General features: G+C 32.3%; 1 protein-coding gene across 1 annotated transcript in view; it reads left to right on the top strand.

The window, feature by feature from the left end:
* Positions 1-21,733, top strand: part of COL11A1 (collagen type XI alpha 1 chain) — a 199,027-nt gene extending 177,294 nt beyond the window's left edge. The window contains exons 57-67 of the mRNA XM_045546650.1: positions 37-90; positions 7,319-7,372; positions 8,265-8,372; positions 8,889-8,942; positions 9,052-9,087; positions 9,183-9,236; positions 10,762-11,011; positions 15,357-15,469; positions 17,631-17,699; positions 19,576-19,809; positions 20,994-21,733. Of these exons, the coding sequence (XP_045402606.1) occupies positions 37-90; positions 7,319-7,372; positions 8,265-8,372; positions 8,889-8,942; positions 9,052-9,087; positions 9,183-9,236; positions 10,762-11,011; positions 15,357-15,469; positions 17,631-17,699; positions 19,576-19,809; positions 20,994-21,140 (1,173 nt within the window). The 3' untranslated portion in view covers positions 21,141-21,733. The remainder of the gene's footprint in view (positions 1-36; positions 91-7,318; positions 7,373-8,264; positions 8,373-8,888; positions 8,943-9,051; positions 9,088-9,182; positions 9,237-10,761; positions 11,012-15,356; positions 15,470-17,630; positions 17,700-19,575; positions 19,810-20,993) is intronic.
* The last annotated feature ends 1,459 nt before the right edge of the window (positions 21,734-23,192 follow it).

Genomic DNA, 23,192 nt, shown 5'->3' with positions numbered 1-23,192 from the left:
AATTAAAAAAAAATCAATCATCTCTATTTTCTGTAGGGAGAACAAGGTCTTCCTGGAGCTGCAGGCCAAGATGGACCACCTGGCCCTCTGGTGAGTAGGATCTTTTTCATCATTTAAGAGACAATTTCTAAAACAAAATTGTTTATAAGCTAGAATTTTTGAAATTTTAGCTATCAAATTATTTTATATTTTGTGCAATTTCCCAGAAAGTATATTACTTATACTTGAAAAGATAAAAATGATCCTGATAGGTATGTGGTAAATGTGCTACTTGATCAGAAGATTTTTCCTTTCTTGCACCGTTTGATTGAAAAAGAAAAATATTTCCACTCTGAATAAAATGCCACTAATGACCCAGCCAGTCCTTTTCGTAGTATGGACAGTTTCCCCAAATGCATGCAGTTACGCTTAGTTTCCTGGCACTACATTTAAAAGAGTAATGCTGGCACACACATACAGTGATTTCTTGACCAAATAAATTGTTCTTTTTATGAGTCATATGGGCTGAAATATAAAACAATAAACCCCGTTAGTGAAGAAAAATGATTCTTACAACACTGAAGCTTGGTCGCTATCATAAACTCTATGTACAAATAGCATGCTTGAGAAATGCAATAAAGCATTTTGTTGACCAGCATTCTATTCATAGATAAGAGTTTATTATAGGATCCAAGGCTCTCCTTGCTACAAAATTTGGGCAGAAAGTGAGAATGAAAGACTTGCTTGCTCTTTAAAATTATTACTTACTAGGTGACTTGTTTGCTGTATAAACAGATTCTATTTCATGGTAGAGATATTTGAACTTCATTGTCCAGAAATAAATATGTGTAAAGTGATTAATCAAAGCAGCAAACAATACACGTAGCACATTGTGCATGTGTGAGGCATGTTAGCTTAAACAGTCAAATCCCTCCATATAGTAATTTAAACTTTATTGAAATTCCTGTTATCATCAACATATCAATTATCTCAGAGGTATATACATACTCAGAAAGCCGTCAAAACTGAGTTCACAATCTTAATTATTCAGGAAGAATTTTGACCATTCAATTTAATAAAGATGCCACACTAATTTCCTTTAATATTTCTGCCAAATATTTCATCAGTGTTAATGAGATTACCTTTAAAATTTTACTGAAAAAGTTAAAGATAACTTATTTAGTAACTAGATAAAGTTATCAAATCTTGGTTGACTTCAAGCAGAAGATTAGCAACTATGCACATTGTCTCATCAGCATAGGAACAGGCCCTTGATTGAAGCAGGACCAGTTCCACATCTGCGCCGATACCTACAAATATTCTCCTTAGATATGGTGAACTACTGCGCAGAGTCAGAGCCTGGAAGAAAAATTACTTTGCCTTAATGTCACCTTAAAATTTGCCAGAGATTTTTCTTCCTGTTATTTCAGATTTTCCAATAAGTATTCTGACCTTTCTGCAGATGAAATAAAAAGCACCACGCTGGAGGTTTCCTTCAGCAGATATTAAAAATAAAATCATCAGACATACCACCTGATTCAGGCTTGCAAAAGTTTGTATTTCTGACTCTTAAGTAAATATGAATTTACAGTGCAAGAAGGCAGAAGAACTCAAACCCTGTTAGGCAGAGTGAGATGATCAAAGAGAGAAGCGAGCTGCATGGGGGTGCATTCCATTTTCTGACTGCCTGTTTTATTGGAGAGTACTTATAATCGGAATGTTTATAATGTTTAAATGAGCTAAATTGGAATATTAATATTTTCTACTCCATGGGGTTCTTATGTTAATTAAATTAGTTATTTGTAAAGCACTTTTAAACTGTTGATTGGCATTAGTAGCACAAAACGAATAACTATTAAATGAATGAAATAATGAGACTTATTTTGAAAAATAACCAATTTCATATTCTTGATGTAAAGTAACTAAATTTCACCTCATTTATGCATGTGTATCATCAATAAACCTGTTTGCAAGTTGTTAGCTGTTCAATCAAATGTAAGAGATCAACCAGTACAATTAACACTGACAGCAGTCAGAACATGATATAAGTACTATAATAGAATCACATTGAGGATGGTAGGTGTACTCAGAGTAAGACCATTTAAATGTCTTCTCCTCCAGGGACCATTCCCTGTTAGAAATATGATAAGATTATTAAAGAAGGGAAAGAGAGGCTTAAATGTGGATAAGTTATGGGTGGTGAGACTAGCAGAGATTTGAAAACATATAGGTTTGCATTAATCTCTAAAATTAATCCGTGTGAAAGCTATATGAATAATACTTTCTTCATAATGTATTTTTACTAATTCTAATTTCCAATATATTCATACCCACATCCGAGTCTACACAGGCTTCAATTCGCTCATCACTAGAATTCCACAAGTACCTACTGGGTCTCTTTTCCCCTTCTAGAAGCTGCCTGTAACTTCCTACAGTATTGCTCCACTGATCAGACAAAGCTACCAAGACATTCCCCTTTTCCCAACTTTTAAATACAACTTAGCTATTCAGTAAGTACAAATTACCTACTTTCATCTTTCCAGACTGGCAGCTACCTAATTAGACAATTGAACTCTATCTAACAGAGCATCCATTACCCATATAGATAGCAGTTGAACAATTCTATGGGACCCTTCTGGAGATGAAATTCTTTGGAATAGAGTAAAACAAACATATTAAAGCTCTCAAAATGATTTCTGCAAGGTATGTGCCCACTTTATGTTATCAGCTCTACTAAAGATCAGATATGACGCAGTATTTATTTTTTACTTTAAAAGTTAAATATTTCACTTGGTAAAACTTATTTACATGTATGAATTCAACACACACACACACACACACACACACACACACACACACACATACACGTATACTTAGAATCACCACGTGGAACTGAGGATAGATAAATAGCCCATGTGGGACCTAACAGAAAGCTAAGAAGAGTGATGAGCCTGTATGAAGAGTTCCATAGAGTTCTTTTAAGTGGAACTCCACAAGAGTTGTTAGAATTTTATCTGAATTTTTAAAAGTTTTAAAAATTTTTATTAGAATTTTCTTTGAGTAGTCAACAAACATTAAGTGAGAGTAAGATTGAACTTTTTAAAGAGTGATGATGGCTAAATTATGTTCTCTGCTGCAAAGTCAAAATTAACGTGATTTAGTAATTTTAAAATCTAATATTTATTTGATTTTTTGAAGGCAGAATTAACATCTGTTTAATTTTAAGCTTTTATTTTGTTCTTTTTTATATTCTTTTAAAAACTTATTTGTTGTAATGCACCTGAAAAATTATTTAGCGTTTATCTTTGCATAAGTTTACTTTAGTATTATCATATATTCCTTCGTTTCACAAAATGAAATATCTGATAGCATTATTTTTCAAACTATAAAAGACTGAATAAAAGGTAGGCTAGAATACTGAATTACAGTTTGATTTTTTTTAATGCTACATTTAAACTATCTGTAAACAGATTTGAGATAGGTAGCATTCTATAATGATAAAAAAGTTTTAAATAACAAAGCGTTTGCCATTCATCAGATTCCACGCTATTTACAATTTTATCTTCTAAATAAAGTGTAGGATCTGCAGTTTCTTTAAACTTGAATGCACTAGAGTTTGGAGATATAGATCAAAGTAAATATTGCACAAAGCATAATATTCCAGAGGGGAAAATGTTGGCTTGCATTTGAAACATCTAAGAATGTATTGTCTCTATTTCCTTTTCACTTTATTACTTATGAATTATGTATTTCTCTAGGGGTTTTCAATTAACAATATCCTAAAGAGAAAATTGGAAATATGTATACTTGGAATAAGATTTTAATATGCAGAGTCGATGTTTGTGATCTGCTTCAGGTTCAAAGGGTTATTTATAACTGCTCTCAATATCATAATGTTACCAGTTTCTATTTCCAGATGGTGAAAAATAAAAAGCTGATTTTGTTTGGCAGATTCATTCTTAGATGTAGTTTGTAATTTCATGAGAGATTATTAGTTTAGAGGAATTAATACTCATTATCCCTAACTCCTTCATAAATAACGTTTATAGAAAAGATTTAAAATGCATTTAAAACACAAATAATGTCTAGTATATTTCTCACTAAGCCTAAAACAGAATTACTAGTAGTTCTTCTTTCTTCTTGTTTGCCATTTTAGCTTATACTATTAGAATGGGATGAGAAAGTTGATAGCTATCCATCTGTAGCATATCTAAAACTAATAAACTAATAGTTAACATTTGTATTATGCTTCACTGTTTATACAGTCTATATGTGGAAAGTGAAACCACAGAGAAGGGGAGGGAGTTACTATATATTTAAAAGTGAATTTGGTAATTTCCTTACATTCGTCTTTTTGTCTGAGGCATATCTACACTTAAAACTGCACATACTTCCTGTGAAAATAATTTATGTCTGTTGTTAATAGAACAATGCAAGAAAATTGTCCACTTTTACATCAATACTTAGAGAATTTCAAATTCATTCATGAATTAAAACAAATATAAATATACCAAAATAATAGCCCAAAATTCTGCTGTTACACAAGGACTAATTTATATTAACATTATTCTTAATCTGTCCTGATATTCAGAATTTCAGTTAGAGGAGGAGGCTCCAGAAACTAAGAAATGGAAAGGGCCCATCTACTCATTCTTGTAGCAGCCCTATGAGATAGAAATAATCCCCAGTTTGCAGATGAGAAAATGAAGCTCTCTTTGTTTAGCTAATTTAAATTGTTAATAAAAGAGTCTGGCTTTTATGCCAGGCCTAATCTATTCTGAACCCATACTAGTTTTCATAGTGCATCTCACTGCTTGGATCAGATCCATGGCTATTAATACTTTATATTCACAAAAATTATGGACTGGGATATAATGTGCTCCTTCGTGCTTAAGAATCAAAGTATCCCTAGATGGAGGAAGAAATTATTCACGGTAGCCTTGTAGAAGATACAATGGTGATGTCTCATGAGGGAGCCTAGTAAAAGGTAAAATAATTTGCTTGAATTATAAATAATTCAATCAAAATAATTCAGACTTATGGAGAAACCATATGAACAGTTTGCCTTTGTTGCTTGGTGCCTTACTTGTTGCAGGCAGTAGTGACCTATCTAAATTACCTTGCCCTTAATTTCATGAGTCACATATATATAAATCATTGTTTAATGTCAGTTATACTTCTTCTGACAGCATCTGTTGCCTGCATTGTTTAATTTGTAATTTTAGAGCAAAACCTTATTTTCTGTTGCCTTTAGAGTACACCAATTTGTAGATTAAAATGTTTGTTCAAAAGTTATCCATGGGTAGGAGGGCAGAGCTAAGAGTTAGCTGCTAAAGTCATGCCATAATTTTCATAAAAATATAACTTAAAAGAGTTAACTTATAGCCTTGGACTATAAAAAAGTTAAATTATTGAAATAGAGGTATATTTACATGAAGAAAATAATTTTCTTTATTATTAGTATTATGAATCATTTAAATATGAGAATCAATTTAGAATTTACAGCTAAAAGTGCCCTGTTGGGAGTGTAATTTGGAAAAGGCTAATTCTCCCAACTATTACACAAATTTTAAAAACTGAAGAATTTTTGTGCAAAACTCCATTGAGCAACCAGGAGTGAACTCCAATTAACTAATCAGCAAAAAAAAAAAAAAAAAAAAAAAAACTTCACCTTTGGATGTGCCTATTTTGTAATGTGATGACAGAAGAAAATATTATTTTTCATGGAAAGAACATTGGGTCAAGTCATAAGACATGGGATCAACTCCTTGCTTTTTCCTTTGGCAAGCTTTGTGATCTCACAAAATTAATACGTTTCTGAATGTCTGTTCCTTTGTTAATAAAAGGAATGGTATCACATTTGATTATTTCTAAAACTCTGTCAGTACCTAAAATTCTATGAGAATCTGGAGCAGGAATAACTTATACCAGTTCTCTAGGATCTTCAGCCTAGAAACCTAATCATGAGGTTAGTCCTGTGATCTTTTGGTGTTCTTGATTTCAAGTGTTCTGATGACAGTAAATTATTAAGAGAAAGAAAGTCATCAAATACCATATGTTCTGAAATAGTTATACAATGACAAGTGCCCTCATGTTATAATTTGCTAAGGCCATTTCTGGCTCAGTAGTAGGGATTTTCAGTTCAAGACTCAAGAAGTTTTGACATTTCTTTTTCTTCCCAAATCCCTCCCAGCCCAGTCATGCCATGAATGTTGCCCTCTCTCACTCCACTGTCTTCTATATAGAAGCCTTTCCCTCTTAAAACTTTCAGAGTCTAAATCAGCCCACTTCCTCAAAGACATACCTTCATTGGTAGTTTGCTACATTGTCTTACTGTTCTTTTGGAATATCTTTTGTGTTTCCTACCGGAGTACCACCATCTTCTCCTTGCTTATTCCTGTCACTCTAAGTAGTCCAAAATCATATGGCTAAAAGAATTTTAGACTTGGAACCAGAGTGCTAAATTTGAATCGCAGTTTTGGTACTCAGAAGTTAAATGACCCAGTTTCGCACAAGTAAAAAGAACACAAAGAGCTACTTCATCAGGATTGTTGTGAATATTGAAGACTGATTATTAGACAGTTTTGTAGACTGTGGGTTACCTTATACATGCAAGATGTTATTAGGATTATTAGACATTCTATTACATCTGTCTAGTAATCATATTAATAGTAAAGTATGTCTATTTACAAGAAAACAAAGAATAAGAATTGAAATCAGAATTTGGAAAATTGACCATAGCCTGGCAGAAGTACACAGCTCCATTTTTAAGTCTGTATATACAGAAGTTATGTATTCTTATTCTGTAGAATATCAGGCCACCATTTTGAGACATATGAATATAGCTGTTATTGAAATATAAACAAAACAGTGTATTAAAATTTTTGTCAAATTTTTTTCTGTGGTTATCAAAAATCAATTGACAGTCAAAAGTTTATTGAGTCTTTTAAATTTTACTGAAAATACCGTAACCTTTGAAATTTGTTTAGCATAGAAATATTTGATTGACTGGATATATAATTTGGATATCCCTTCTAAAATTAGTGTAATTGAAAATTTATACTTCTTGACTGAAAAGCCATAATAAACCATGTCTTATTTTTAACTTCAGTTTATTTGACCAAAATTATCAATATTATGGTTTAATGTTATAGTTACAAATTAAACTATAATATTTTAAACATATAAATTTAGTTAGAATCCTGTAAAAAAAAATTAACACTCATCATTAACTATTTTTGAATTCCATATTTCCAAAACCAAACTAGCACTGTGACTAGTAATATGATACTCTAATTAATGCCAACTCTATTTTTGTTTATTTTTTCTTATTATTTAGGGACCTCCTGGTTTACCAGGTCTCAAAGGTGACCCTGGCTCCAAGGGTGAAAAGGTAAGAATAAAAGAATGTGTTACAATTTTGATGTACTAATAGCAGAGGCCGTTAACTTTTGTGGATTAAAATCACTCAAAAGGGAATTTAAAACAATATCTTTGTCATTTTAACCATGGAAAAAGCTCTGAATCTTTGGCCTCTCAGAAGTATTTAGAGAAGGGAAAATATGCAAATAGTGAAAAATGTATGAAAATCTAGTGCTATATCTTCTCAATGTTCCCTTTTAGGAACCATATGGAGAAAGCGTATGGTTATACTAAAATAACTATTCAGAAAATAAACAGATGAAATAACAAAATACCCATTTTATGTTTTTAAACATGAAAATAAAAATTTTAAACTATAAATATCTTACAAATAGTAACTTGATCTCCAAGAATTTATGCTGAGTTGTACCAGTTAGAAAAAATAAGCTTTTTTTATAATGGTATTAATATCGTTTGTATTATTTTAAAGTCTCTGAATGTCTTTAAAAGACTACAAAGTCTCTGAAAAATAGATCATCCATATTAAATGAAGTGCTAATTAGAAAAATGTGTTTTTGATTGTTTATTTCACCCATATTATTTATGATCATTATTGGTCTTTTAACTGAAGGAATTCCTCAGGAACACTGAACATGATATTTTTAGAAAGCATTTTGTTCCCTATTACTTTCAGCCCTTAATAAAGCTGCGCTTTAAAGTAGCAGTAAATGAGCCAGTTGGGTGAGAGGAGGTTGGTTCTTTACGCTATATTCTACTCAAAAGGGTTATTTTATGTGTTTATGTGTATTTTTAATTTTCATGTTTGGATTTCATGAATTTAATGTCCAAATATTTTATGACTAGAATTTAATAATGATTGTAATTTAAATATTATTAAAATTTTTTTTCTCTGCCTTCCAAAGGGACATCCTGGTTTAATTGGCCTGATTGGTCCTCCAGGAGAACAAGGGGAAAAGGGAGACAGAGGACTCCCTGGAACTCAAGGGTCTCCAGGAGCAAAAGGGGATGGGGTGAGTAAAAATACAGATAATTTTTCCTATTCCTTTTGAATAATACATACACACACATATTTGCACACATTCCTTTAAACATGATCAAACAAGTAATTTAAAGTATCTTTCCTAATCTACTATGTCAGTACTGTTTTTGAAAACCATAGAACAAATACATTAAAAATATGATTTAAGATAGAACTCATAAAAATTACGGTTTAGTAGTTGCTTAAAGGTGCATGTATTGAATTCTTATCACATGTAAATCTTATTCTGAGGGTTGCAGGAATACACACACACACACACACATACATATATGTGTATTTAAAATAAAAAAAGTATAGACATTACAGAAAAATGGGGAAAAATTTCAGATTATTTCGCAAAAGTTATTTTTTAGACTCCCAGTGGAAAAATTTTAAGCTATTCTTAGGTATTTCTGAATTCTCTAAATTTTTGAATGTGTGTTGTTATGTTAAACGTGACAATGGACTACTGAGGAAAGCTATTTAAATGGAATGATTCTCTTTCTAGGGAATTCCTGGTCCTGCTGGTCCCATAGGTCCACCCGGTCCTCCAGGCTTACCGGTAAGTACAAGACCAGAGAATCTTGCAAGGTTCACTTAAGTTACAGATATACCAAAGTGAAACAAATGCTCTAGATTTTTATCTGTGCTTTTACCTTTGCGTTTTCTAGGGTCCTCAAGGCCCAAAGGGTAACAAAGGCTCTAGTGTAAGTACGTTTTACTTGGGCATTTTAATTTTTCAGTGAAACCTACTTAATTTCTTTTTCTCTACTTATATCCTCTCCCTTTTTCTTTCTAACAGGGACCTGCTGGCCAGAAAGGTGACAGTGGTCTTCCAGGGCCTCCTGGGCCTCCGGTAAGTGCATGTTAACAAAAGTGATGTTCTGATAATTCACATCTGGAGACTGCCAATGATTTCTCTGAATTTATTAGATAGACAAAAAAGCACATTCTGTCAAAAGTGCAGATTTTATAGGAAATAGTGACCATATCAATTGAGTAATCAGGTCAACAGGCCAAGACTATTCTTTTAATTGATTTCACTCTTTAAATATAGAGATACCTTACTTATGTATTATAATAACCTTGGTTTTTACTAGATTTTGAAGAGAATCATACACATTTTATGCCACATGTTAATAAAACTAACTGATTGTATGCCACAGACATAAATTTATATCTGACTGTAGGAATCAAGAACTTCAGGTAAATGGCTTTTTTTTTCATAGTGCATATATAATAAAAACAATAAAAGCAATCATAATAGCTAACATTTATTAATACTGACATTTTTCCAAGCTTCACACAATTATTAAGGTGTAGAATTAAAATATAGATCCATGTGATGAAAATTTTAGTTTTCTTTCTTGAAAACAATATGTGTTTTAGTTTGCTGGAGCAAACTAAAAGAAGTACCAGGGAATGTATGGCTTAAACAACACGTTTAATTGTATTCTCTCATAATTCTGTAGGCTAGAAGTCCTAGATGAAGGTATCAGCAGCTTTAGCTTCTTCTTAGGTCTGTGGGGAGGATCTTCCCCACACCTCTCTCCTTGGCTTGTAGATGGCTGTCTTCTCCCTGTCTCTCTTCACATCATCTTCCCTCTGTGTGTGTGTCTGTGTTGAAATTTCCCCTTTTTATAAGAGTTATCAGTTATATTGGATTAGGGCCCATCCTGATGACCTCATCTTAACTAATTTTATCTTCAGTGACCTTATTTCCATATAAGATCACATTCTGAGATACTGGGAGTTAGGACTTCCACATATGAAGTTTTGGGAGATACAATTCAATCCATAACAACATGGATTAACTATTTGGTGTAGTTCTACTCTTAATGTAAATTCAAGTCTGGTTGCATTTATTTTAAGTTTGCTATTTATAAAGATTTAAGTTATACATATTTGAAGCAAGATAATATGTGCATATCTTTTAAAGTTTAATGTTTCATAATATAAATTATTATCAAGTAAAATAGTTTATTAGATAGTACAGGAACATTAAAATTCTATTCTAATCCTCAGAGACTTCAAAATTTGAGTGTGGAGATGGGGCATATAAATGAAGACTGGTTAGTAAATAACAAAGTAACATACATAACATATATCTACACAAATCTTTGCTACATTAATATATAAATAAAGGACCAGAAATCATCTGATTTGTGTACCTACCTCAATATCTCCACTAGGGTTTTTGTAAAAGAACTTATAAAGTTTTTATATATCTATATATATAAACATTATATGTCATATATTTTTTAGATACTGAAAAACTAAACCAACTGTAATTTCTTATACCAAAAACATAACAGATAATAACTAATATCTACAGAATATTTTACTTTATGAAACAATCATACTTAGAATCTTCTTTGCAGGGTCCTCCTGGTGAAGTCATTCAGCCTTTACCAATCTTGTCACCCAAAAAAACAAGAAGGCATACTGAAGGCATGCAAGCAGATGCAGATGATAATATTCTGGATTATTGGGATGGAATGGAGGAAATATTTGGTTCCCTCAATTCCCTGAAACAAGACATCGAGCATATGAAATTTCCAATGGGTACGCAAACTAATCCAGCCCGAACTTGCAAAGACCTGCAACTCAGCCATCCTGACTTCCCAGATGGTAGGTTGATGATACATGACAAGGCAAACGTACGAAGCCTCTGAATTACTGAGGTGCATTGTCACCTCATTAATTCTAGTTAAATGTTTAATATAGTCTCTAAATAAAACTAAACAATTTTTAATTTTAATCTTGTAGACAGAAAAAGTCATTTACACTGTGCAATTCAAGATTTGCTTTAGAAAATCCTGGTCTATTAAATAAGGTTTCATTAAATTATGACAAGATCATTTTTGGATGATTATATCTAACACAAATGTATTTTACCTTATAGTAACTATCATAGAATGGGTATTATGTGTTAACACATATGAGCCTATTACTATATTATTATTAACTTACTTTACATTAATATGATGAATGCACTGATTAATTAATATTAATGTATCATTATAATTAGTACTTTACATTAGTATGAATAATATGGTTATGATTAAATAACATAACTAATGAATACTTGATCCATCAGTTTAGCAATGCTTTGGCAAACAGAATATTTAAGAATTAGAATAGCTTGAGACAAAAATGTATCTTTCATTGATCCACAAATAACCAGAGCAACTATGAATTGCTTACGTATTAATAATAATCAGAATAATTAATTATGCCTACTCTTTGACAAAACCTTCACATACCTATTGTTCTGAGAAGGTAAGAGTTTCAAGTATGCTAAGTTAGTCTTAGCTGACCAAATTCGTACAATCACTAAACTAGCAAGGGGCATCTCTTTATCTGATTTTAAATCTCCCATTTTATACTGAAATACTTTGCCTCCTCTTTTACTCCCAAGAAAATGTTGTTTGGCCTATTAGTCACATCATGAATGGTACAACTGTGATCTAAATCAGTGGTCTCCCACCTTTTTGGTACCAGGGACTGGTTTCATGGAAGACAATTTTTCCATGGCCTGTCGGGGTGTGGGTGAGGGAGATGGTTTCAGGATGATTCAAGCACATTACATTTATTGTGCAGTCACACCTCTCTGTTATAATAATCTGTATTTGTAGCCGCTCCCCAATGGTAGCATTACCAACTCAGCTCCAACTCAGATCGTCAGGCATTAGATTCTCATAAGGAGCACACAACCTAGATCCCTTGCATGCGCAGTTTATAGTAGGGTTCACACTCCTATGGGAATCTAATGCTGCAGCTGATCTGACAGGAGGCGGAGCTCATGTGATGGTGCGAGTGATGGGGAATGGCTGTAAATACAGAGGAAGCTTCACTTGCTTGCCCTCCTCTGCTCACCTTCTACTGTGTGCCCGGTTCCTAAGAGGCCATAGACCTGTACCAGTCTGCAGCCTGGGGGCTGGGGAATGCAGATCTAAATAACTCAGTGTGGGTAGGAAAATTAAATGTAATTCAGAAACAGTTACCATAAAGAAAGAATGACTTAAAATCTTATTTTAAGCACAACCTGTTAAAACTAAAACACAGGTAATTATTAGAGCTCCTACACAAACTGATATCCAAGATCTTCAAATTTATAATGTGTTTATTTGAAAAAGATATGTTTAGTTCAGTGATCTGTAATGAGATTTACTTTTAACTTCTATTATTTAAGGAAAGGACTTAGATGACTTAGTCTGAGCTTGTTCCACAAAATTTCTTCTTCTCCTGAATTTAAATCTTGGCCTATCAGAGAATTTCTATTGCATTTATATGACATTTAGACAAGAATATAGGAAATATATGACAGTATGATATGATTCTTGCACTTCCGATTTGAATGAATAAGATAATCCATCATCCATAATTGAAAATCAAATGTAAGAGATGGCAGCATGTATTGAGTTGTAAAGCAACATATGATTAATTAGAACATGAGCAGTCCAAAAAAATGTCGTAAATTTTGGGAATGGTAAGTTAACTGTGGATTATAGTTCCCAGTTGTTCCTATGTAACCAGCTTTGTTAATTCTTTAAGGTACTAATTAATTAATTGATATTAAGTATTGATTGTTGAGCAGTGCCAGGCATTGTTCAGAGATTCATAGATGAACAGAAAGAATAATGTCCTTGGGCATAATAAGTATATTATCTCATGGTGGAGCAGGCAAACCTCCCAAAATTAATAATAGCATATCATTACAGATAGTATGAAAAAAAACTAGGTATTTAGAGAATTAAGATATTATTTTATTTTGGATAAATAGAATGTTAATGTGTGAGGGGTTGGTCTTTAAATTGAAATCCTAAAGAGATGGCCATGCTAAGAATCAAAAGGGTATTCCAGGCAGAGGATATAGGACATTTGCAAAGATTTGAAGAAGACGGGGTCTTGGAATTTTCGAGGAACCGAAAGAAGGTTACTATGGCTGAACAACAATGAGCACATTGGGAAATTAATTGAAGCTATTTGGAAGGAAGCAAAATGGAATCAAAGGAATCTAAGAAGCTCTTGGACTAATTTAGACAAGAAATGATGGTGGCCTAATTTAGGAAGGTGACAGGAGAAATGGGAGATGAATAAATTTAAGATAAATTGAACATTGTATCCATAGGATACTGAACCACTTTACTGAATGAAGGTGTCTTAATAATTAAGCAATTAATATATTATTTGAAAGAATATTCAGTGATAATATTAACTCAACAAAGCAAGATAAAAATGATGCTTCTCATTTCCATATGATACAAAATTATATACCCCTAAGAACCATATTAGAAATATCAAAGATTAATACTAGTTATCTGTAGTTGGTAAAATCTTAGATGATTTTTATTTTCTTGTATTTTTTTCTTGAGAATTCTACTTTGTTTCAGAAATGAACGCTTTGATGGTGCAATCAGAAAAAGTATAAATGTTTGTGTTAAATATGATATCCAAGTTACCTGACAAACAGAAGCTTATTGACTAGTACTTTCCCTGTTTATATACAAGTGATAGTGGAAAATAAGCAATTTGAGCTTTTAAAATGTTAAATTTCACAACTAGAAGATTAATATAATTCAAATTAATATTGAAATGAAGTGGCAGCATGAAAACTAGTAGGATGTAGAGGGGAGGAAAGAGTGTGATTCCTTTCCTCTCCATCAGAGGGGTCACAGCTGACAACCCTGAAACAGAAGACAGGTTAACAAGAGAAAAGCATAGCACATGTATTTTGATCATAGTTCTACATGACACAGGAGCCTTCAGAATGAGGACCCAAGGATACAGGGGTCGTTATCTGATTTTAGGCTTAGGTTCAATGAAGCAGGGCAGCTATATAGAAATGTTATTGGACAAAAAAATGGTATGAGCTAATGGTAATAGTTTGAGTGGGGAAACCTGACAAGGCCTTCTGTTCAGATTCTTCTTGGCCTCTCTGTTATAGCATTTTTTTCTCCCAGGTATGGGGTAGGGTCATAATTTCTTTATGGCCAGCAGTTACATAGAAAGATTGGGGAAGGTTAGAGTAATATTCTTAGGTTTTGTGGTTGTCTTTGGGGGGAAGAGGTTCTAGTTTCTGTGTGACTCACCTTAGGGAAGAGGGATTCCAGTTTCTCTGACTTGCCTCAGAAGAGAATGAGGGCCGCGAGACAGGAGGGCAGAATGTCCAAGGGAAACTTTGCTTTTCGGGCCTTCATTTTGGGGGATCTTTTTATGAGTTCCAACAGAGTGAAGCAAAGTAATGGTCACATATATATCAATTTTGGCTCCCAGTAACTTCTGTTAACACAAACCATATCATCAATTATTCAATGAATAACTTTATTTAATGTTACTCCCACTATTTACCATCTTTACTCACATAACACCAAATTAATGGTTATGGTCGTTCACATAAAATTTGTTCTGTAACATTTCAATAATGGCATTAGTAGCAGACTACATTTAAGTATATAAAGTAGTCCTTCTTCGGACCTCATTCAAAAAGAAAATACATTTACTACAAGAAGTTTTTGCCATAAAGGAAAGCAATGTATGATCCCTGAGGCTAAACTGGGAGAACGTATATTATAATCAAATTACTTAAGTAGTAAATAATACTTATGAGATTTGGAATCAGGTATATCTGAATCCAATGGGCATAGTTTATTATACATAGATAAATAGAATGCTAATATTTTAGGAGATGACATTTAAGCTGAAACCTAAAAGTGATAGGCAAGATAAGAACAAATAAAGGGTACTCCAGATAGGGTATGTGGGGCATTCACAAAGGTTTGAGGCAGACAACACAGAGGCTCATTCTTTAACTATTCAAACATATACCCTGATATGACCAAAAGCATAAAAGGGAAATGATCTCTGAATATACATTTTTCCTTATTTCTGTTTCTAATATAATTTAATATCTAATGCATTTAATTTTGATGTCAGTGAATTTGTATATGATATGTTTTTTGCTACCTTCTAGGTGAATATTGGATTGATCCCAACCAAGGTTGTTCGGGAGATTCCTTCAAAGTTTACTGTAATTTCACATCTGGTGGTGAGACTTGTATTTATCCAGAGAAAAAATCTGAGGGAGTAAGTACCAATCTGTTTTGGTGGTGAATCTTGACAGTTTCTGCCATGTTTTTGCAATATTGAACTAAACACGAAAATTATACTGTCATATTTTCATTTATCTGCTTTTCTTACAGGGTAATTAGAGCATTTCATTTGCATAAACATGAATAAAGCACCAACGAGATGCACAGAGTTAAAAAATACTTCTCTCCTTTATTTTTTACCCAGATGTATTCTTTGTGCACCTGCTTGCTCTCTAAAATTCTACGGCTTTCCATGGTGCAGCACAGCTGAATCTCAAATTTTAGTGCATGTATATAGTATTCTTCTGTCCAATTGACACCTGGTAGAAGTCACAGCTGCATATTATGCCAAAATATCCAATTTTATAAAGAATCAATCTTTTATATAAGAGTATTCCCTGTACTTATATGTTGTTGAATATTTAGTCTCTTTAAACAGATTCCTTGATTTTCACCCAACAGTATCAATATTAATACTTGAATTCTATCTTTAAAGCTAAATGCAAATCATTAATATAAGAAAATATTTTTCACTAGTATAATTATATTCTTCAAACATTTTATGTGAGGCATTTTGTCTTTGTTTGCATTCATGTAATAAATCCCATTCTTCCCAATAAGTGATGTGGGCATACAGAGACACATGGAGCTCCTTAAGGCAAAGCAAGTAGCTTTATGTGTGGCTAATGTTTTTAGGGGAAAAGTTAAGTTTGTGAATAAAGAGTGGGTAGTAGGAGCAGGAGAAAAAGCAACTTCCATTTCCCAACCCCACTTGGCATGTGGTGAAGCATAATAAAGCTCCTCTAGCCCCCAGAGAAATGTGGGAAAATGGAAAATGCCTCCCCTTACACTGATTACTCAAATTCCCAATAGTGAGGATTTATATACCCTTATATTTTGCTGATCTTTACATAGCAAAACAATAAATGCAAGTCTATAAAGGATTCTCAATATTCTTCCCAGAAGGGAATGATTAGGCTTGCTTCCTGTCCGTGACTTTTCTATAGTGTCCCCCCTCCTTAGTTACTGGCTAAATATTTTCAAATATTTCCTTTGGCTGTGGAATGCAGATGACACCTGCCTTGCTGGCTAATGATGACTGGTATTTTGAGGGTTTTCTTTGCAAGGGATTACTAGGTGATCTCTAGGGGTGAAAGGAAAATTTCCCCTTTACCGTCAGAAAGTTCACTGAAAAATCAACTGACAAAAGACAGATTAATAATAGGAGAAATGGCATTAAAATTTATTAGCATCCTTGGGAGAGAATCACAGAGTGATTGCCCAATATCCCAATGGGGAATAAAGGCTTATATACCTTACTTCTCAAGGGAAAGGGAGATGGGGAAATGTGAATGATTTGGGGAGTGTAGTAACTGATTTTTAGAGGAATTCAGTGTGCTTGAAGAACATACAATGGCCTGAGACAGTGTGTAGGACCTATACAGTAGACAGTGGTTTGTGACAAAAATCTGTCCAGGTGTGTTGACAGACTTCAGTCTTTCTTCCTGCCATGTAAGTTCAGTTAATGAAAACTCAGGGAAGAGACCAGAGGTAATTGCTTTCTTCTTTGGTGGGTCCAGACTTCAGGCAGATAAAGGAACTTCAGAGAACTTGGTCCTGTTCTTTGGGAGACACAGAAATTCAGAAACAAGAGGAGGAGGAAAAACAATTGTTCTCCTTGGTGGGTCCCTCAAGTCCTTTATGTAGACAGGAGGAAAGTCTCTTCCAGCATATGTTCATTTCTACAAACCTGTAATTCAAAATACCCATTATATTGAGGAGCCATATTTTGGAGTGAAATTCTCTACACTCCCTCAGTTCTAGCAGTATCTTCTCTAGCCCTTAGTATGTCTTTTCCAGGTTGTTTTCTCCCTTCCTCTTTTTGAGCCAGTAAAGAGAACGGGAAGGAAAATGACTCAGTCTTCACTGCATGGAATTCAAAGGATCATTCTTAAAATTTTGTATAATCCATTTTGTATGATCTCGTTTTGTATAATTTTGTGTAATTGTTTTATATAATCTTATTTTATATAGGTTTAAAATTAATTTAAAAGTTCTTCAGCTTCCTAGTCATACTGAAAATGACAGATATCTACAGAAACAATACTGTTCATAATGTTCACCTACATTCTAATTTTTCTGCTCCTTTGAAACAGGTAAGAATTTCATCATGGCCTAAGGAGAAACCAGGAAGTTGGTATAGTGAATTTAAGAGAGGAAAACTGGTATGTTATTACCTCAACATGAAATGGTTTATCTCAGACTTCCTAAGTGAAGCTCAAATTATTTATCTCTACACCCTGACGGTGAAAGTCTAAATTATACTAAGTAGGATTCCATGTGGTCTCTAATTTGCTCCACTTAATATCTCTTAGACAACTGTGGTATCTTAAAGTAGTCTAAAATTTTTTTTAAGTAAATGAAAATGTACTAAATTTACTGAATAAATATGATCAAATAACATATACAGTTCACTAAGTACCTGACATAGATATCCTAAAAATAGGTTATGCTAAAAATATAAGATATAAAGAATATAATATCCAGTTAGTATCTGTGGCTCCTATTTCATTTTCTGTCTAGGTTAAACCTAATTTGTTCTTTGTTTTCCATTTCAGTAAGAACTTTAGGAAAGTGCAATTTTTTTTTCTGATTGTTACATTTGGAAATATAGTGAACTTATTGACCCTTAATTTGTATTATAGCATAAATTTACTTAAAGATTTTCATACAATTGCCAGTTCATTTATTAATTTTCTAAAGATATTTTAAGATTACCTGCCAAAACTAAAGTCATATTTAAAAGCTGTTTAAAATATACATGTATTTAAAGTATTTTAACTAGGATTTATTCAAATTGGAGTGTTTCCCATTTATTCAGCTAATTATTCAATTGTTTAATGTTTTTAAAAAGCTATTATTTTACACTGATGATTATTTATATTGTTATTTCTATATACACCTACACATATTAATTAATGACATTGTGAAGTTCTCCACTTCTAATTCTTTAGTATAGTCTTCAAGTTACATATTAAATATTCATGTTATATTCTTATTTGTGTATGAATTTAAAAACACATACACAGAACTGTATATGTGTATGGTTTTGGGGTTTTTTGTTGTTGTTCTGTTTTGTTTGCCTGAGATTGAGTTTCTCCTATAGGTTTTCTTTTTTCTTAAGCCTTACAAGAATCCTCATCATCTGACCTGCTATTCAGTATGACTACGTAAAATCAATTATAAGAAAGAAAATCACAGATAACTAACTGCCTTTACATTGATTTAATCTATAATCTGGGTGAATTCCTTACCTTTTTTTCTTAAGTTATGTGTTTCAGCTGAGCCCAGATATTTCAATTATATCAAATAAAACAATTTATGAAGATGTTATGAGACATTTTTTAATAATTTACAACTAGGACTGTTTTCCTGCTTCATCTACAGAATAAGTATTGACTTAACAAATATTTACTTTTGTTGTCTTGGGCATTATGCTTGGTGCTGGCAATACAATAATAAATACACATGTCATCTAAGAATGGACAAACAGGCATGTTTGTACTGAAAATTAGAAGGCCAAAAATACCATAGAGGTCTATAGCCCCAAAAATCAAAAGTGCAGGAACATATTTAAAGATCTGGATAAAGTAGATACATTATGAAATTTTTGAAAGGAGTAGGCAAAATCAAACTACAACATAAAACCAGTTAACATTTACATTTCTCTGAGTTTCCCCAGGTTTCATTGTCTTGATACTGTACCATCTTGCTTTTTAAAAAGATACATAAATATAATGAAACATCTTGGAATCTAAGGCATTGTTTTTGCAATGTTTGCTGTTTAGGAAAGAATAGAGATAAAGTGATTTTTTTCAAAGATAAGCAGTGGTTAGTTACTCAGGTAGGGATGTAATCCTGATTTCATAAAATTCTGTCTCTGGGTCTTCTGGCTTCAATATTCACTTTTTTAATTAAATGGGTCTGTTGATTCATCTACATGATTCTGTCATCACAGTTCGCTGTTGACAGTGATTTTATTCTTTACAGCATAAACGAGAAAAAGACTTTTTATGTGTCTTTTTATTCTTTTTTTCCCAGCTTTCATATTTAGACGTTGAAGGAAATGCCATTAACATGGTGCAAATGACATTCCTGAAACTTCTGACTGCCTCTGCTCGGCAGAATTTCACCTACAACTGCCATCAGTCAGCAGCCTGGTATGATGTATCATCAGGAAGTTATGACAAAGCACTTCGGTTCTTGGGATCAAATGATGAGGAGATGTCCTATGACAATAACCCTTACATCAAAGCACTGTATGATGGCTGTGCGGTGAGTATAACCTCTGCTTGCCTTCCTTCCCAGCCATGAGAGGCAGTGTGTAACCATCCTGGCTGGGTCCAAAGCCAGATTTCTCTTCATAAAATGGATGTCAGTTGTTATAAAGATTTGATGCTTAACACTGACATGTTAAACTATGGTATATTAGAAACTACTAATGTTCACATGCAGAAACTCTGCAACATACACATAGACACATTTTTAAAACCATAGCAAAAGGTATTCTTGGATCATATGTTATTATTCCCTACATTTGAATTGTATTCCAACTAGTTATTCTTGAAATGAAAAAGAAAATAAAAAACCTTATGCCGTTTGCCTTCTTAATTAGTGATTCTGAAATTACAGATAAAGGAATCACTATCATACTGTTTATACCATAGATAATTTTTACCCCTGTATTTTGTTTATAAAGAGTTTGTTAATTGGTACTATAGTACAACAGTTTGGGGTTTACTATGATTTTTGTTGCATTTCTACTCTAGAACTATCTTTTTCAAACACATAGGAATTCCATATAAGAAAATGCTTCATAGAGCACCCTAAACAGCTCATTGCTTTAGCTGAGTATTGATAACTGAAGAGAAGTCACAATTACAAATAAATGATTCCATGCTTTGAACAAAATGAGCAGAGTACAAGAAGAACAAAGAAAGAAAATAAAGCAAATTAATGATGGAACAAAAGTTGTGGAAAGCATTCCCAATATTAGTATATTGTTAAATATTCATAAAATTAATACATAGCTTTTGACTTTTGATATTCGGTATTATAATTCTGATAGTATACTCAAATTTTTCATAAGAATTTAACTATGCATATGTATCTAAATTATAGATATAATGATAAAGATGTAGTATTTATATAGGAGGATCCAATACCAACATCAATTTTCATATTAAATTGTATTTATCAACTCTATAAGATTCTGTTTAGCTGTGAAATTTATTGGAGTATCATAGTTGATACAGCTAAATATTAAATATAATTTTCGACATTCAAAATTTAAAACTATGTCAATGATGACAAGAAGAGTTATTACATAGATAACGACAAATTTGCTTTCTTACTCTTTTCTCTTTCACTTTCATACTTCTATTCAGAAGCTTAAGAAAAAATAACACTGAAAAATGTTAAGTGATTGCGTAACTTTTTATTTCTGCTTAATTTTACAGTCCAGAAAAGGCTATGAAAAAACTGTGATTGAAATCAACACACCAAAAATTGATCAAGTACCTATTGTTGATGTCATGATCAATGACTTTGGTGATCAGAATCAGAAGTTTGGATTTGAAGTTGGTCCTGTTTGTTTTCTTGGCTAAGATTAGGACAAAGAACATATGAAACCAACAGAAAATATACCTTGGTGCCACCAGCCCATTTTATGCCACATGCAAGTTTTGAATAAGGATGGTATAGAAAACAACTTGTTGCATATATATGTACCATTTAAGGAAGTGCTGATGTCCTTGTGGGAGCAGAATCACATGACAAAAGCTTTGAAAATTATAAAAATATAAGATAGTGTGGCTGAGATGGAAACAGAGTTGCTTCTTGACTCCCAATTCTCATCTCTCCTTTTCCTATTTGGATTTCTTTGGTGCTGTAGAAAAAAAAAAAGAGAAAAAAATATATATTCGTAAAAAATATGGTGCTCATTCCCATCCATCAAGGATGTGCTAAAACAGTGTGTTTGATAAATTGTAATTATTTTATGTACAGTTCTATACTGTTATCTATGTGTCCATTTCCAAAACTTGCACGTGTCTCTAAATTTCATCTGACTTTAATTTTATGACAATTGCAGAACTATCATGGCAATAAATATATGTATTATGAAAAAATAAAGTTGTAATTTCTGATGACTCTAATTCCCTTTCTTTGGTTAATAATAAAATGCCTTTGTATATATTGATGTTGAAGAGTTCAATTATTTGATGTCGCCAACAAATTTTTCAGAGGGCAAAAACCTGGAAGACTTTTGGAAGCACACTACGATCAACTCTTCTCTGATAACAGTAACTTTGCTGAATTTCAGCCAAAAATATCATGCATTGTGATGCTTTATTCAATGCTATACCTCAAACTTTTTTTTTTCCTCAGATTCCAGGATTTCACAGGATACTTGTATATATGGAAAACAAGCAAGTTTATATTTTTGGACAGGGAAGTATGTATGAGAAACAATTTTAACAAACCAATGCTTCCACCAAGCAAATGATCATATGTACAATTTTTTCTACCTTATTTCATCTCATTGTTTTCAGTGTGCTTCAATAATGCAGGTTAATATTAAAGATGGAAATTAAGCAATTATTTATGAATTTGTGCAATGTTAAATTTTTTAAATCTATCAACTTCTTGAATTTGATTCTAAGTTGCATATTATAATAGTCTCAAATATTATTTTACCTGCCCAACAAATATTTCTTTCCTTTAAAGATAATTTCATGAATCATTTGACCTACCTAATTGCTAAATAACATGGGTGGACTGTTACTAACAGTATTTGTTTTAAAAGTCATACTTATTCAAGGCAATCAAAACATTTTTTTCCACTAAGGTATTTTCTTTCAGGTAGTTTGAAATAGCAGTAAAACTTAAAAGTTACAAACTGAACTTTGTATCTATTTTAAGTAATATATGTAAGACTTGAAAATAAATGTTTTATTATTTCTTATATAAAGTGTTAAATTAATTGATACCAGATTCCACTGGAACATTTTCAACTGGTAATTTATCACAAAAGAGCATACCTGTAATATTGAAATTAAAACGTGAACATTTGTCATTCAGAATTTCTTTTATTTTTGAAATCAAGTTTGTAAATGTCCTTTTAAGAAGGGAGATATGAATCCTATAAATAAACTCAAGTCTTGTCTACCTGGATTGGTCATTCTCTTTCTTAAATAGGTTCCAAATTATTCACTATTGCAGAAAAGGCTTTTGATTCTCTTTCTTGACCATCCAGATTAGAACAGTTTTACACTTTTGAATGAACATATTACCATTCAGAGATAAGTTGTTTAAATCCCCCACATGAGTAAAATAGTAAACAACACATGGTAATTCTACATTTATAAAATAAATATACATTATAGTTAAAATTTCAAAAACATATCATAATTAAATATTTTATGATGTCTCAAACATGTTTTTATAATTTCAGCAGTAAAAGTATACCTGGAACTTTTCATTTGATGTATAGTGTATAAGTCATACATAAAATAATATTTGTATTATTTTATAAAGAGATTCTATACACCAGACAATTTAATGAATGTATAGCAATAAGAGAATAATTTGCATGTTAGCCCACATCAGGGATGCAGTGTTGTGTCCATTTAAAAAATTAATTTTAAATTTTGCACTCA

This window comes from Lemur catta, chromosome 3 (genome assembly GCF_020740605.2).
Source record: "Lemur catta isolate mLemCat1 chromosome 3, mLemCat1.pri, whole genome shotgun sequence".
Lineage (NCBI taxonomy): Eukaryota > Metazoa > Chordata > Mammalia > Primates > Lemuridae > Lemur > Lemur catta.
This window is presented reverse-complemented; position numbering and strand designations above follow the sequence as displayed.